We start from the raw sequence: 18,542 nt of genomic DNA on the forward strand, positions 1-18,542 counted from the left end.
AACCAAGGAGTAAGCCAAAGATGCATCCTCTCACCAGCAATATTCAGCATATACCTGGAAGAGGCAATAAAAGAAACACAAGTATTGGGTTTCAAAGTATTCAAGATGAATGGAGAAGAAATCAACATGCTCTGTTTTGCAGATGATTTGGCAGTAGTGGCAGAAACGCAAGAGGCCCTGCAAGCAACTCTGAGTGCTATGGACCAATTACTGGGGGAATATATTATGAACATCAACAGGAAGAAAACTAAAATCCTTGTGAATGGAAGAGAGAAAGCTGAATGCAGTCATCACAATTTGAGGGATGAAAGTAGAACAAGAAGAATCCTTCATCTACCTGGGCAGCAGTATAACATGGGATGGAATAAGTTTGATCGACATCAAGCGAAAAATACCCCAAGTTAAGAATGCATTCATGAAGAAGAGGCAATTACAAGGGCGATTCGAAAGGTAAGGTCTTCTATTTTTTTTCATGAAAAATCAAATTTATTCTCAACTTTGTGTACATTGTAGGAAAGGCTGAGCATTTAGCTATTTTTCTACACAGTCGCCTTGGCGATCAATCACTTTTTGTATCCTTGTAACCAGCTTTTTAATACTGGCATCGTGCCTTTCTCCCGCTACGTCGTGAAGCCAACGCGTGAAGACGACTGCTTCTTGCACTTCCTCATGTGACTTGAATTTCTGTCCTCCAAGGTGTTTTTTTGAGAGCGGGCAACAAGTAGTAGTTGCTGGGGGCGACGTCTGGGCTGTAAGGAGGGTGGTCGATGATATCCCAGCTGAATTCATTGAGTAGGGTGGTTGTTTGATGTGACACATGTGGACGTGCAATATCATGCTGCAAACACACTCCTTTGGTGAGACACATTGTTGTAACCGAGGACCTCCGACACAATATTCTGCACGGAGAAGTTGCCACACTCTTCTTCATTAAGACCTTCCTTTATCTCATCAAGGGTAATTCTTTGGTTATTGCACACCATCTCATCAATTGGGGCCACCATTGATTCCAGCAAACTTGGCCACCCCGACCGCTGCTCATTGTGGATGTTTTCCTGGCCATGAAAAAGCTCCCTGCATGGCTTCCGCACGTTTTTGATGTCCATACACTTCTCACTGTACACTTCCACTAAATGCCAATGAATTTATATCGGAGAAGCAGTTATCAGTTGGCTTCGTGATGCAGCGGGAGAAAGGTATGACGACTATGTAGAAAAATAGCTAAATGCTCAACCTTTCCAATGATGTATGCAAAGTTGAGAATAAATTTAATTTTTCATGAAAAAAGCAATAGGAGACCTTACTTTATGAATAGGCCTTGTAGTATGTTCAAAATACCTAAGGCTGGAAACGAGGAAGCAATTTGTCAAGACTTTCGTGTGGAGCATGGCGCTCTATGGTTCCGAGACTTGGAACATTGGAAAAGTGGACCAGCGAAAAATAGTAGCCTTTGAAACATGGTGCTGGAGGAGAATACTGAAGATTAAATGGACAGACAAAGTAACGAACGAGGAAGTATATAAAAGAGCAGAAGAGGATAGGACCACATGGAGGAATCTACGGCAAAGAAGAAATATATGGATTAGACATGCATTGAGGCACAATGGATTGATTAGGGATATAATTGAAAGAAAAATAGAAAGGGAAGATTCCATAAGGAAGACCAAGAGACATTTACATAGGACGTATTAAGAAGAACGTCAAACAGAGAAGGTATCAGGGATTGAGGGAATTCACATTAAATAGGGTAGAATGAAGGGCTGCAGCAAACTAGACCTAGGATTGAAATACTGGTGATGATGATAGTCAAATAATTTAAATGCGTTATATTGTTTCACATTTTATCATGAATGCTCTGTGGGAAAATTTGTTTTTGTTGCTTTGTAGCTCTGGTGATGTATGCCAACATTGATTGCTGTAGAAGAATATGTGAACATTATTGTTCAGTTGAGGCTACTCTAATTTATATTTCTTCCAGTCTCATAATTCCTGTCTTCCAAATAATTGATCACCTTTAAAAATATTTTTTTATGGTTATTCATTCCAGTTGATAGTTGGGATGGCCCTGATGAACCCTATGTTTACCATGGCAACACAATGACTTCAAAAATCTTATTTAGAGACTGCTTGGAAGTCATCAAAGAATTTGCATTTGTATACTCACAGTAAGTATGCATTTTACTCTTTAACTCTTCGTACAGAAACTTAATGAATAGAAGCCATTACATATCATAGTTATGCTTGGAAATAATTAAATTCGTAAGGTATTCATTTTAAGAGTTTACATGTTAGAATTGGGAGTTCTGTTGCATTTTTAGTATTACCCCAGAGAAAGTTAATGTGTGCCTCAATTTTTTATGATTGCATCAATGGTAATTGGTGATCCTAATTATGTCAATTTGCTTAGTTATGCAGTTTTTAGAAATGGAAAACAAACATTGAAAAAACATACTATGGTGGTATGACAGGAGTATTCCTAATTAACATGGAAACTATAATTTTAACCATGAGATCAAAAATGGCTAAGAGTCACTTATGGCTGTAAGATTCTCCCTTTATGCCGTACTTGTAACAGCAAACTTTACTCTATTTTTATGTAGGAGTCACAAGTTTGAAAAATCTGATGAGGAGCAAATAATGGTATATAATACCATATTTTCCCCTCGATAGCACGCACGTTATCAAAACAAAAATGTTCAGATGATCCAAAAAATGACGATTCGCATTATGTAATAAAAATTGAAAAAATCCAAACACAGATGTACTTTTACACGCACACACATCCAATATAGACGTATTTTTACATGCACTATGTATAATTTTTATGCACATATATATATATATACACACACATATATATATATATATATATATATATATATATATATATATATATATATATATATATATATATATATATATATATATATATATATATAAAATGGGCTGACACAACATAACACAAATAGAACAGAATAGACACATATAAAAGAACACTTACACGGTAAATTGTTCGAGCTTTCGGCCCTCTCAGGGGCCTTCTTCAAGAGAGCAGTCTCTCTTAAAGAAGGCCCCTGAGAGGGCCGAAAGCTCGAACAATTTACCGTGTAAGTGTTCTTTTATATGTGTCTATTCTGTTCTATTTGTGTTATGTTGTGTCAGCCCATTATTGTGCCGCTCGTATGAGTTTTTCCGTACAATCGGTATATATATATATATATGTATGTAATACATATATATATATATACTATATATATATATGTAATATATATATATATATATATATATATATATATATATGTAATATATATATATATATATATATATATATACACAGTACAATACACAGTAACACACAATATAGAAACACAAAAAAAGAAGAACACTCACACGTTATTTCTTGATATTTCGACGGAAACAATCCGTCTTCATCTGAAGATATAGAAGTAATCATTACTTCTATATCTTCAGATGAAGACGGATTGTTTCCATCGAAATATCAAGAAATAACATGTGAGTAATCATTACTTCTATATCTTCAGATGAAGACGGATTGTTTCTGTCAAAATATCAAGAAATAACGTGTGAGTGTTCTTCTTTTTTTGTGTTTATATATTGTGTGTTACTATATATATATATTAATATATATATATATATATATATATATATATATATATATATATATATATATATATATATATATATATATATATATATATATATATATATATATATATATATATATGTATATACAGATGTAGGGCATCTATACATATTCAAGATGACCGTGAAGCTCTGGGCGCCCAGTATCTATACAAATTAATGATAACTATGAAGTTCTGGGTGTGCATTATCGATGGGAAAATATGGTAATAGGTATATTCTAATGAGTTTTTACTCATGAAAATATTCATTTCTTACTAATACCAGTTAAAGTATAATGAACCAGCTGTTTTAATTATGATGAATTACTCATGCATTTGATCATTTTTCCAGATATCCTCTTATAATACATCTAGAAAATCATTGCAGTATTGAGCAACAAAAAGTAGCTGCATGGCTGCTACGCTCCAAGTTACGTGAAACATTGTACATACATGATGAAGACAATCCCAAAGATTTAAGTCAAATGAGTCCACAAGAGCTTAGGGGGAAAATCCTTATAATGGTAAGGAACAAAAAGGAAATATCATCATTTTGTTAATTCATTTGTAAGTTTTCTAGTATTGAAACTTGTATTTTGTCTGTATCTCATACTGGAATACTAGCATTAAACTGATATACATATTCTGGGGTGATTCTTGACATGGAATTCTTAGGAAGAATCTTTTCAGTTTTCTCCTTTTTGCTAGAGTAAAGCCATATGAGGCTTATTCTTATACTGCATGTATTCAGTAAGCTAGTATGACTTCACATTCTCTTCATTACTCATGGGAAGTAGTTTTTCTTCAAAAATACTGGAAGAAGGGTCGGAATGGCATGGTATACCACAGTGCTATGCCTGCACAACTGGTTTATCTTTGCATGATAATGCCAAAATCTTTGTCAGTATAGCTTAATGTGTTGTTTGACCTCTCTTAATCTAGGCATTGTTACCCAAGGCATTGGTAGCAGTGTGCAGATGAATTTTTGCCGCTATGAAGACTTTCCCTCCAAATGATACAGTAAATGCCCTAACTTTGAACTCTGGTTCATCATCAAAATATTAACATGCATCCTAAGCACTATGATAATAACATAAATGACATTTTTATACCTCTTCCTTCATTTTTTATTCAATATTATTGAGAGTACTTAGTCACATTATTGTGAGATTGCACATTGATATTATCCATACTTGGTGATTTTATATTAATTCCGAATAATAGTTTTGACCTTCCGCTTGTGACTGATTATGTGATTTAATTTTGTTCACACATCTACTGCTAGTACTGGTTCATGAAATAAGAGGTATAAAGTCACAATCGGTTGATAGAAAGTCCCACACCACTACCCAAATAATTTGTTCTTAGTTCAGATTTGATGATGATGAGCACTATCTCACGGCTAGCAACATTATGTTATGTTTGGCATTCCCATAGTGTTTGTATATTCCCGTATAGTTTCCCATTTAGCAATGTCCTGACAAGATTTCTGTAATAGAAGGTTTTCTCTCATATTGATGGAAGAAAGACCAGTAAGATATATACATAAAATTTAGCAATGCGTAAACACTTACTATATAATATACAATGTCTCAGGAATATTTTCTAAATTATATATTTGCAAATAATGGGGCAGATCATAAATTCAGATTTAATTTAGACCTATTTTGATTTATGTGCTAAAATATGTGCCTAGTTCTGAGGGTTTGGTTAAGTGCCATTCTTAGGTTAGCAATATTTCAAATTAAGAGGGATCAAAATAACAAGATATACTGTAGTGCACAGGAAGTGTGCACCATATATGTAGCAAGTTGAGGCTTGATAATTTTTAATATTATCATCAAATAATATTGGCATGAGCACTATATCAGAGGTTTTGAATATGCAAATTTCCAATGTTGCATTGAAAGAACCATGTTTTAAAAACAGTTCTATATATTTTAGCTATCCCTAATTGAATATAGTTCAATGAATTAAGTATTTAAAAGTCACATTGGATACAGTTATGGGTCACATATAGTTGAATTTAGTTTGAATTCAACTTGATTAAATATTTTGTTGAAAAAAGATTCGATGACATTTGAATCTATTACTCTGCAAACCCTTCTCCTAGGAATATAAACCTATTGTTAAACATATGTTGAGTATCTTTGTTTGAAGTAAAAAGAACGATGATGTACAAATCTATATCACTATAAATCCATTTATTTGAAATGTGATTCTATTGCAAAACTAGTCCCTTTGTTTGAAGTAAAAAGTAGGATTAATAGCTAGGATGACTAGCTTCTAACTTTTGGCAAGTGTTTTTTTAATCACTCATGAAGGCATATTGACGGCGTGAATAAAACTCTATCCCCAGATATTTATATTTTTTTTGGAATGAAGCCACATTATATTCGAAAGACACATGAAAAAATGCAAAAGTTACTCGGTAAAATGCTCTTATCAAGAAAATTGTGAATACTATTTTATGAGTGTTGCTAAGGGTACTCTTCAGAATTTGAAATTTTCTTAAAATGTGGAAATGCAGTAAACTCTCAATTATCCATTTTTCGGATTATCCGTGCTGCTCTCTTCCTAGCACCTTGAAATTTTGATAAAACTAAAGTCACCAACATAATTAAATTCTTTGAAACTTCAATAAACTTGTTTTAAAAATACTAGTTTGAAATACGTCAGCTTTGGTAAAAGCTTATAATTTAAAGAATCAAAAGTTGTCTGTAGAATATAAACATTTTTGAACTATCTGTACTTTCCCATTTTCATCTTACTTGCATTCATTAGCCGTAAGAATTTCATATTCTCCTGTGAGGGAAGCAAAGGCATAGTTTAACTGTACAACAGATAAGTCATAAACCATTGACATGACATTATTTTAATTGGTATCATATGATGAATATGAATCTGCATTAGCCTTATTAAAATTTGTCTTTCACTAGTCATTTGTTTTTCCTGGCTATGTGATTGGTTTACCTTTCTGAGGAAAAAACGCTCTGCTATTCATTGTATGAGAGTTCTGTGTTCTTGTGGAAATATAATTCCACCCTTTTATATAAATGGCCGGTAAAGGAAAAATAATGTACTTTCCATAGCTAAAAAACTGGAGTTAATAACTAGGAATGAAGGAGTGTGACTGTTAATATCCTGACCATATTTTCCTCTTAATTTGGTTATCCGTGCTTCGTGCATCCATCAGCACGGATAATCAAGAGTTTACTGTAGACTGGTTTTCGGCCAGAATGAATTGGTTCAATGGCTCAACCTTTCTCCCTGAACTAATCTAATTTCTTTACAATCAGGGAAAAAAGCTTCCAAAAAATTGTGGAGAAGGAGGTGATGTTTCAGATGAAGATGAAGGAGGTGAGACAAATAAAAGAAAGGATAATCCTAAAAGGGTGCCATTATGTAAGGAACTTTCAGACCTTGTTAGTTTAGTCAGAACAAGGTTTGTAGATTTCTCCACTTCCAGGCAAACACGTGAGTTATTTAAGTTTCTTCATCATCTCTGTCAATAATCTCTGCATGCTGGCCAACGGTCAGGTTGAGACAAGTGCCACTTCTTATCATCTGGCCCATGTTTACTCATTCCTCTTCACGGGCCTCAAATGTTTTGGAAGCATGAACATGATGTACTTTCAATAAATTCTTTTTTGAGTTTGGGAAATTTTCGTTGGGCCTAGTTCCTTTAGTAAAGATATCCGAATATATCCATAGAGAATTGGAATTATCCTAAGAGGTTCTTAAATCCTCACCGGGTGAAATATCAAATATACCTCACAACTTTTAATGGCCATATCACTGCTAACAGTAACAAAAGGAACTGATTACTATTGCCTTGAAAATGTTATGTTCTCACAATTTGTGCATATTTAGTTTTACAGCACCAAGGCCTGTTTACCGGAATGTGTAATATGGGACTTGAATGATTATACCTATCTAATTAGTTTCTGCAAAATTTGTGGCTGATATCCATTACTTTAAATGCTAAAAATTATGAAATTTGCTTGGAAAATTATTTTGATACCTCCTTTCTGCTAATTAGGCCTCGATTCCAATATTTTTTTATCCATTCCTTCTGAGTTGAAAAACTCAAGTTATCACATATACATATTTTCTCTTTTAATTCTGAGGAAAAAAAAGGTGAGTTCCATTCCAATGTGACAACAATGTAGTGTGTAAAGTTAATGTTATTAAACACTAGTTACAGTAATTCAAGAAGTTATGTATTTGAGGCCTAGGTGTCTAGAGCTACTGCCTTTCCGTGGGCATCATTCCTACCCCAGTCTATCCAATATTAAGTTCTTCTACTGTTTTATTTTCATGATTTTTTTAATCAAAAAGGATATATTAGGAGGATTCTTTTTGTATATGTTCATTGATAATGCAATAGGAATGCACAGCAGAAAACTATTCTTGGGCATTCTCATGGTAGTAATTTTGTTTGTATAAGTGTATTTTTGTTTTTATTTATACTTCTTTACATTGATGATAAAAAAGTGGCAGTCACTCCGATGTTCAAGATTAGTAATTTCATATTAAAGGCATAATTGTTAAAAATTTTATCATCTTTGTAATGCCCTCATTTCAAACATGAATCAACTATGATTATAGTGTAACTTAGATACTCAGTTAAACAATGCAAAAACTCCATATTGTAAAAATCATTCACCTTGACCGAGATGGCAAATGATTTTTGCATACTGAGAGTGTTGCATTGTAATACACATTAGCAGATGATTTTGTTTAAAAGTTACTGTTCCGGTATATTTTGCATGTTCTTAGAGTTTACTCAGTTAAAATACTATGCTAAAATTCAGGCTGCCTTGTGATACTGAAATATACTATTTTGTCATTGACTGACACCACTTGCGTGCCAAATTAGTCATTGGCCAGTGATGTTTGCTCAAAATTTATTTTCCAAAGTACACCCTAACAGCATTGCTGTTACATGTATGCATTATGGAATATCAAAATTTCACTTTAAAACAATTGGCACCATTTTCATGCCAGTAGGAGAATGCAATTTCTCATGTGTTTGTAAATGTTTCTTTAGTCACTAAGGTTTAGAGGGAAATTCAAAGAGGGAGGCAATAGATTCATCATTTGTGTCATTGGTGGGAAATGGTTTGTCCATTCTCTCAGAGAACTCTCTACTCTGGCCTTGGGAGTTGAGAGCCCACCAGCAAGTCTTGAATCTGACAGGTTCTTTTTCGCTCAGTGTCTTGCATTCCTTACCTTCTCTCTTTCCTTCCTCCTTCTTGCTTTTTCTACCCCTTTTAACTTACCCAAAGCTTGCTCATGAGAGTGCTCCTTTGCCCACCTCTGGCTTAAGTTAATTAATCAAGGAGAGTTTTAATTCAGTCTTACATAATAAATGGCGTAATAAAAGTTAACTTACAGTGTCACTCCATTTTATGAGAATTTTTCAATGGGCCACAAAAGGAGATTTGAAAATCCCATGAAAACACTTACTCCAACATTGCATCATGTGATTAATACAGTGGAACCTCATTGTACAAGCATAATCCATTCCACGATCTTTCTCGTGAAGTGAAACACTCATTTAGTGGAACAACATTTTGCATATGAATTTATGTAAAATATAATAATGCAGGCAATGCCAGAAAAATAAATTATATACAAGGTTTAATCAAAGAAAATTTTGTGTACAGTGTTTAGGATCGTGGATCGCATACACCTTTTCTTCTATCCCGGAAAGAAACGACCGGGAATGCGAAGTCCATTAGTGACAGAAAGAAAAATCAAAATTTGTTGTTAATTATTTATGATATGTTCCTAATTCCTTTTTACTGGAAAGCTGTATAGAAACAATTGTTTTCACCTGCGCTTCAAAATTGGTTAAAAATGCAACTCCGAATGACCATTAAATAAATTTATGGTGCGCATTGATACTGCCTTATTAGGGTGATGCCTTGTATGCATGGTACAATGCAAAAGTTTTCCGTAGCCTCCACATCTCATTAAGCCTGCTATTTTGGGCTTAACACTGTGGAAGGCTCATGGAGTTCTGAATGGTACACAATGAGGGATTTAATTTTCAAATCGTCGCTTGCATTTGTGCAAAATGGCAGCATGAGATGGCTATTCATTGCCTTGTGGTCAGGCAATGCATTTTCTTCTTCTGTTATGTGTAGAAATATAAGTTTTCTTTGGCATCTTCTCCCTGAATAGTACCGTATCATCACAATTAAAAACATGTGGCAGGTAACCCTCAGAATCTATGAGTTTTTTAAAGTCACCGATGAAGTTCTCTGCAGCTTTGAATCAGAGCTTGGCCTTTCACCATGCCTCACAATGCCATGGATGACAGTTCTTCTCACTAAATTTTCAAACCACTCTTAGATACTTGGTCGTTCGTTGATGATCCTGATATCTTATTAATGAGGTCGGAAAAAATCACTTTCCCCTTCTCACGAATTATATTCTCGTGAATGGTGTCATATTGCAATTGCTTTTTGTTTATGTATATGAGAAGCAACCATTCAACATCATTGAGAATATGTAAACATTGCGTAGGTACTTATGTCACTCTATTTAAAGCATATATCTCCTTAGCTTTGTCCATGTTCTTGAAGGAAAGGTTAATCATAGATGTTGGCTAATTGTTGATGGGAGTACTAGATCAGCCATGCTCACACCTTGTTTCTGATTTTCAATAATTTTACTTTTCATTTCTACTGTTATTTTTTATTTTTATTCTTTATGACTTACTTCTTACAGATTTTTTTTGGGATCTATTTTAAAACTATGCTCAAAATATTATTAGACTTTGAACCAAAAGATCGCTAGTGATATATTTGAACACAAGTTTGTAAAACTGTGTGATCACTTGTGACGCTAAGATGTTAGCAACAAACTGCAGTAGCAGGCACCCAATGCATACAAGAATTCCCCTCTCCTTGTCACTTGTTATGCAAAAAGTCACTCATTGAGCGAGTTAGTTCTGAGACCGATATTTTTACTCATTATGCAAATTACTCACTGTGCAAGGTGCTCGTTAAGAAAGGTTCCACTGTACTTCTTATTTGTTCTTAGTCATTTGGTAGTCTGGACAATGAGGAGTTGTAGATGCACCCGGAAAATAAGTCATTCATAATGCTGAAATTACTAATATGCCATTCCAGAGGTTGTTTCTACTTTATGATTGCAAAATAGCCTTTTCTCCAGGCCACCAGAAAGTATAACTTCATCACTGGCGATCGTCTTTTATTTGCTAATAAAGTCTCCAATAAATCCTAAATTGCCGATGAAGTGTATTGGCGTATCTTCTATAAATGAGAAATGCTTTCAATGATCTTGTGCATTTATGATAATCAATCATTTTTTTAAGTTTATACACTTAAAGTGTAGATGCATTAACACATGATTACTAGGTTTTACTGATGTATAATTTTAGTCGCATATGAGTTACTCATCAAGAGTAAACAAATCAAAAAATAATTTGGGCAACAGCTGTCCATTTTAAGAGATTTTATTTAATTCTTGAATAGTTTTTAAAGTACAAATGCTCGTATTTCCATCAATTTTCTGATGCCATTTTTTTCATTACAGAAAGCCCTCAAGAAATGTGCTCAATGAGTGAATCAGCAGCAGCCAAACTTGCTCATTGTGAAGCTGAGGAATTTGTAAATCACAACAAATCTTTTCTCACTCGAGTTTATCCAAATCCCAGTAGAATTGATTCGAGTAATTATAATCCCCAAGATTTTTGGAACTGTGGCTGTCAGTTTGGTAAGTCATAATAAAGTTATGTTTTACATATGTACTCAGCCAAATAAAACTCAAGGGACCAGATAATAGAGAGTGATTTTTGTAAAATTAATTTAAAACATTTATCAAAGACTTACTTATAAATTTTCATCACTGCAGATTTCACGTACTTTTTATCAGGTCTTTCAGTTTACGTTAATTTGTAATGAAATTATGTTATTTTTCTGGTGTAATGCATTTTTAATTATTAGACATCATTGGAAGTATTGGGAGTCTTTCAGTATCATTGCCATGTGAGTTAAGTGAAAATTCTAGTTTTATGGTGAGAGTTCACTTCATAAAGTTCTTTGCTTATACACATTAATATTTATCACATTTAGGGAAGGGAGTGGTGTTATACTTTTGGTGGTTGTACCAGATGTATATGTTGACTTATTCAAAATTTCTTCAAATTCTAATTAGAACTTAAGAAAGAAATTAAATGAAATTTATGACTCATGGTAGTTGTGCCTCTGCAATTAGGACTGATTTTTATTTGGCCCATTTATTCTTAAATTTAGTTCTACATGTGCCATATAAGAGGCATGGTAGTCCCAGGATAGAGTGTTGGATTGCTGACCTGAGGGCTCAGGTTCGATTCCCAGGCCCAACTTGGGGCACCCTCAGCTTCACTCAAGCTGTGTGATATTTTGGGTAACAGAACTTCCTGGGAAACCAATGGCAGCACAGGGAAAGGATCTGGTCCCCTACCCTAATGTGTGAATTTCACATACTGTAGGGCTTAGTATTGGGTGTGAACTCCACCATCACATATCAAACCAGCTTTTGGGTTGATTTGTGATCTTGTGTTTATGGTTTTTATGTGTTGCATTTATGGTAAATGACTTTTACATATCAAAGTTATGACTTCAAGTAATTCTGAATTAAGCAATTTATGTTATATTGCATAAGAAATAATCCAACCTTTCGATTAAATAAGGAAGTAGCATTGAAGCCCCCATACCCATGGGTGATACCTTCTAAGACCTTTGATGGTTATCTGAAACCTTTGAAGTGGTAAATACTATATATTAGTGTTTTTACATGTTAGCCACCCACAGCCATAAACTTTCTTGCTTCCTCTTATGCTACACACCATTGCGGAGGCAAAAACAAGCCTTCTTTTGCAATCTGCCCTTCTGGTAAAAGGCAGAAGGTGAGAAAAATGAGACCACATGGAGATGATGGAACATCGTCGAGCATGAATATGTGAGATACTTCTCGGAGTATTGACCATCCAGAAATCATCCCTTATCCAGATTTCATCTCAATGTTGTGACTTTCCAGGCCATTGGGGTGGGCTTAAAAAAATATATTTTTTTATTCACTCTAAGGCTAGTGCATTAAAGTTTGGGTTTGCAATCAAAGTAATGGGTGAGAAATTTATGGCCAATAAATCCACTCCTTACTTTCCTTGTTGGACATCTTAGGTTATGGGTCCCAAGTTAACGTGAAAGTTTGTGAATTAACAACTTTTCAGTGCAATCCATTGCAATTGGTATCATAAATATAGTAAACTCAATTATGTGTGTGTGGATTATCTGTGCTATTCTCTCTTCCTGGCACCTGAAAATTTCAATAAAATTACAGTTACAAAGATAATAAAATGCATTGAAACTGTTGTCCTTTAAAAAAAATTGAAGTTAGAAATAAGTTAACTCTCATAAAAGTTATTAATTTTGATCACAAAATCGAAATTTGTTAATGGTGGTTGTTTTAATTTAAATATTTCATGCTATCTGTTCTATCCCATTATTGCTTCCCTTGTATTTATTATCATGGAGAGTTGCATATTCTCAAGGCTTGAAAATATATGGTTTTAGTATGCAAAAAAAATCATTAACTATCCTCCATGTATAATTTTAATCAGTATCAAATGAAGAATATGAATCTCTATCAGTAATCCTTCATCAATATTTATCCTTTGCACGTCACTAAATTCAGTTCTACCTGTTATTTTAGTTGGTTTGAACTTTCAAACACCGGGGCAAATGATGGATCTCTACGATGGAAGATTTCGCCAGAATGGAGGCTGTGGCTATGTTCTGAAACCATCTGTTATGAGAGAGCAGATATCCATATTTAGTGCTAATTCAAAGGATCTCATCCCAGGAGTATCACCTCAAATTCTTCATTTGAGAGTAGGTATTGGTTTACATTCTGATGAACTTTCAGTTTTGCAGTCATGTTATCATGTATAATCTTTAAGGCAAGGGTACACTGGTTGATAATTTAGTAAAATTAAGAATCATTTCATCATTAATCAATTTTACAGATTATAAGTGGACAGCAGTTGCCTCGTCCAAGAGGATCTACTGCTAAAGGAGATGTGATTGATCCTTATGTTGTCATTCAAATATTTGGTATTCCTGCAGATTGCACAGGTTTGTCATAAATTGAAAATATTACTTTATATTTGTAGTGAAAGGTTATTCTAATTTTTAATCTAAATAGTGATGCTTGCAATTTTGATTAACTTTTTAAATTAACCTTTATCTTAAAACCACCTTTTGCATTTCGTTTTATAGAGAGAAAATCAAAAACTGTCTCAAATGAAGGAAACTGTCCAATATTTGAAGAGAGTTTTGAATTCCAAATTATGCTACCAGATCTAGTCCTAGTTCGATTTGTTGTCATGGATGATGACTTCATTGGAGATGATTTTATTGGACAATATACCATACCTTTTGAATGTTTACAGACAGGTAAGTTTTATGTATCCATGCCTATAGTGTTCATTAACAGACACATGTATTTATGGCTTTAACTTTTCAGCAAGATGACTAACTGTAAAGCTTGTTGAAAGTAAAAGTGATTTGAAATAAATACTGAATAATTATAAAAGCCAAGGGAAACTGAAAGGGATTTCTCAATGAAAACCCAAGCTAATTATCTAATTTTCTTTACCAGGGTATCGCCATATACGTTTACTCTCAAATACAGGGGAAGCCCTAGAAAATTCATCTCTGTTTGTGCATGTAGCCATCACCAACAAAAAAGGAGGTGGAGTAAGTATTGTCTTGCTCAAAATAGACTAGTTTCCTAGTAATTATGATGACCGTATGGCCTATTAAAACCAATGTTAAATCATAATTTCAATACTTCTGAAATGTAAATAAATCGTAAGAATCTCATTTTGCCTTTATGGACTGTCATAGTTCTTTATGCAAAATGTAAATTTTTATTTCTTAGTATCACTTTACTTTTTACTATTATTCTCAAAAGCCCTAAAAAAATGCCTTCAAGAGAAATGGTTTGCATGTTTCAACTTTTCTATGATGATGCATTGCAAACATTCGCACATTGCATAGTCCTATCAGGAAATTAATAATATATTAGGAAAGGGTTCAACATTGCATTACAATCTGCTACAAGAAGGAAAGTCTACAGGAATTTGGTCAGAAAACTTCATCACATTAAATCACAACAATATTTAAGTGTATTTATTTTATTATTATATAATTCCCTGCAAGCCACCACTAGGGTGTGTGGCAGGGGGTTATACAAGGAGTATTCCAAAAGTAAGGTTACTTGATATTTTTATGAAAAAAGTTTTATTTATTCTTCAATATTCAAGGTGTCCCCTTCAAAGTAATCCCCCCCCAGATATAGTGCACTTGTACCAATGCTTTTTCCAATCCTCGAAGCAATTTTGATAAGCACTTTTTGCTACAGCCTTGAGCTCTTCCAGTAATACAGTCTTTGTCTCCTCAATCGTTGCAAATCTCCATCCTTTCATAGGTCTCTTCAGTTTTGGTAACAGGAAAAAGCCACAGGGGGCCAAATCTGGTGAATATGGTGGCTGGGGCATGATTGTGAAGTTATTCCAATCAAAAAATCTCTGAAAAGCAATGATGAGTGTGCAGGTTATATTATCATGATGCAAAAGCCATGAATTGTTTTTCCGCAATTCCAGGCATTTTTTTCTTATTGCTTCTCGCAAATGGTGCATAACTTCAAGGTAATACTCCTCATTGACCGTACGACCTTGTTTGAAAGAACTCCTGATGCACTACGCCGTGGCAATCAAAGAAAACAGTGAGCAAAACCTTGACAATTGATCGAGCTTGGCATTCTTTTTTCTGTCTTGGTTCTCCTGGGTTCTTCCATTGGGAAAATTGGGCATTGATATCAACTTCATAACCATATACCCATGATTTGTTACCAGTTATGATCCTTTTGAGCAAATCAGGATCATCATTGGCATCATTCAACAGCTCCTGAGTGATGCTCACGCAACGGTTCTTCTGATAAAAATTGAGCAGTTTTGGAACAAACTTCACAGACACAGATCTCATGCCCAAAAATTCCAAAAACATTGCATGACACGAACCAACCGATGTGCCAACATTCTCAGCAACTTCTCTAATAGTGATTTGATGATTTTTCAAAACAATTTTCTTCACTGCTTCAACGTTATCATCTTTTGTTGATGTGCTGGAGCATCCAGAGCAAGGTTCGTCATTGACATCTTCTTGGCCATCTTGGAAGAGCTTGTACCACCTAAAAACATTTTTTAACTCAGAGTAGACTCAACGTATGCCACTCTCAACAATTCAAGTGTTTTGGAGCACTGAATTCCATTTTGTGCACAAAATTTGATGCCGATTCTGTGATCCATTTTAATTTGTAGCAGAAAATCGCCGAGCAAACCAAAACATGTCTAACATTTGTAACTCTCAATAACAAACTAAAGATGCTATATTGTTGAAACTGTAAAAAAAATGTTTGGGGCATGTGTACCAACACAATAAAACAAAAAATCAAATGTATGTTGCCCACCAAATTTCATATGTCCATTTTTACTAATTTCAAATGGGTTTCTCTTGAGAAGAGGCAATTGGTTATTCTCCATTTGATAACATCACCAAGCATGACTTGTATTTTTTTGTAATTGTTATCAGTTAAAAAATTTTTATTGCAGATGAAAAATCTTAATGATAGAGAAAGCTAGAAAGTATATTGAGTAACCTCCATTTTAAAAACTCATTTCATTAGCCATTTAGTTTGTCCTGAAATTGTCTATGTGGGAAAAAGTATTTGTGTGCTATTAGTATTTCTAGCCTCTTTTTGCATATACAAGGACTTCAATTTGGCTTAAATGATGTGGACAAGCAAATTCTGTTGGGGCCTCTGTACATTTCAAAATCATAATTAGCTTTTACTGCATATGTTATGTTATTTATTTTCTTTCAAGTCATTCATAATTGGATGACTATGTGTGATACTGTATTTTCTTCCATATTCCACTTTATTTTTAAATAATTTTGTAGCTAAAAATTTGCCTTTATTCATAGAAGGGGATAGCTTACAAAGATATGAATTGAGCATTTTCTTGATGGAAAAAATTGTGTGTTAAATGGAGGAGTGTTGATGTTAAGTGGATTTTTCCAGGTTAATTAGAAACATAAAATTCAGATATATTTTCAGCATACATATGGCTGGCATTTACCCTTATTTTGGCTCTTTTTCTCCTCAGAAACCTATGAAAAGGAAACAAAAGGCTGACAAACTTCATACGGATGTTCGTATTGTTGGACTGAAGCAGATTGATGATGTTGTGAAGGTTATCTCTTTTGTGAATTTATTATCTTTAATGAAATGAAGCAACCCCCGGCTTGCATGTATTCTTTTAGCGTTACTGTGAATTTGTGGTTCATAGAATGTAAATAGTCTTATTCTTATTGCAGAAAATGTTAGTTTGCCACAGTTTTTTACATTGATTAATTATAGATCATGTCTCCGGGACTAATGGAAGCAATGAGGGTGCGCTATGAAGCTGAGGGTGCAATGGATGATCTTCGCACTGAATGTGGTCTTAGTGCGATAGCAAACATCAAGCAATGTCTTAGAGTTATTCTTCAGAGGCTGTCTGCATGTCCTCAAGTTAACTCAGTTTCAATTCAGGAAATAAATGGGGTAAGTTGCTGCCTTATTTAAATCCATGTATGACAATTATTTTAGTTTTAGTAGTTAATATGTTTATAATAGGTCCCTACTTCAAAAACTGATTGGTTCTCCATATCCAGTTGTGTTGTGAATTTTGGTTGAGAGTGCTTTGATGAGTAAGGATAGTCTTGGAGATGGTAAAATAGCTATTAATCATTTTCTACCGGGTTATTCTAGTTTGGAAAATAAAAGAAGTGTCTGGTGCAAATCTGGTGAATACAGTGGATGCTATAATAATTCAAACTTTAATTCAATAATATTTGCTATCAAAACTGCTCAGGTGTTCACCTATACATTATCTTGATGGAAGAGAATTTCCTTCTTTGCCCATTAAGGATGGTTTTTCTCGATTTCTTTGCTCAACTCTTGAAATAATAATACATAAAACTCTCCATTTATCATTTGTCCTTTTTGTAACTAATCGGTGAAGATAATTTTATGTGTATTCCAAAAAATAGTAGCCATCACCTTGTCAGCTAATTTTACCATCCTCGCCTTCTTTGCAGCTGGATCACCTTTAAAAATGCACTATTTTTACTGTTCCTTTGTTTCTGCAGTGCAGTTTTTTATCCATGTTACGTCCACAGTTATGTATTAAGGCAGAAACTCATCAGGATTGCAATGGCCAGCCTCTGAATCAACCGCACTATTGCATTTGTTCTTCACTTAGAGAGAAGCCATCATTTTCTCACATCCAATTTTTGTTCAAATTTGAAAACACTCTACCTTTTAATATGACTGTGCCTTCAACTCTTTCCTGGACTTTGATTCATCGATCTCTGAAAACCATATAGTGGATTTTGTTGATCATTTTGGAGGAAGTCACTTCCACCTGATGTCCTAAATAATGTGCATGGGATGCACCCCATTTAAACTCATTCTCATGCTTATGGCCTCATTACACTCACTAACCCAATTGTAAACAGTCGTAAGCATGGCAGCAGATGTGTTATGAACTTCATCCCACTCAGCTTTGATCTCTTTCTGTTTTAAGCCTTTTCAATAGAATTGTTTAATCACCCAATGGAATTCAGTTTTCCCTTTTTTTAATAAATAAAAGTTTGTTACTTCAATCGACTATGAGAATGAAACTATGTGATCAATATAGCTGAAACTTTTACAGAAGTCTAGTGAAAGATGGTGCTTAATAAAAGCAAAACTTTTGTTACTACTAGTGCC

At 34.1% G+C, this 18,542-nt stretch overlaps 1 protein-coding gene across 4 annotated transcripts in view; it reads left to right on the forward strand.

Annotated features, from left to right (window-relative positions):
* The window catches only part of LOC139686104 (inactive phospholipase C-like protein 2), a 223,946-nt gene that overhangs the window by 184,017 nt on the left and 21,387 nt on the right, over nucleotides 1-18,542 (forward strand). For all 4 annotated transcript variants that reach the window (XR_011700295.1, XM_071583275.1, XM_071583273.1 and 1 more), the window contains exons 9-18: nucleotides 2,048-2,165; nucleotides 3,997-4,168; nucleotides 6,944-7,121; nucleotides 11,217-11,396; nucleotides 13,377-13,555; nucleotides 13,690-13,798; nucleotides 13,943-14,119; nucleotides 14,325-14,422; nucleotides 16,894-16,980; nucleotides 17,148-17,333. Coding sequence is in view for 3 of the 4 variants with exons in the window: in XM_071583275.1 (XP_071439376.1) it covers nucleotides 2,048-2,165; nucleotides 3,997-4,168; nucleotides 6,944-7,121; nucleotides 11,217-11,396; nucleotides 13,377-13,555; nucleotides 13,690-13,798; nucleotides 13,943-14,119; nucleotides 14,325-14,422; nucleotides 16,894-16,980; nucleotides 17,148-17,333 (1,484 nt within the window). In the remaining variant the exon portion in view is untranslated. The remainder of the gene's footprint in view (nucleotides 1-2,047; nucleotides 2,166-3,996; nucleotides 4,169-6,943; nucleotides 7,122-11,216; nucleotides 11,397-13,376; nucleotides 13,556-13,689; nucleotides 13,799-13,942; nucleotides 14,120-14,324; nucleotides 14,423-16,893; nucleotides 16,981-17,147; nucleotides 17,334-18,542) is intronic.

This window comes from Hetaerina americana, unplaced genomic scaffold, assembly GCF_022747635.1.
Source record: "Hetaerina americana unplaced genomic scaffold, ioHetAmer1.1.p SCAF_13, whole genome shotgun sequence".
Classification (NCBI taxonomy): Eukaryota; Metazoa; Arthropoda; class Insecta; order Odonata; family Calopterygidae; genus Hetaerina; species Hetaerina americana.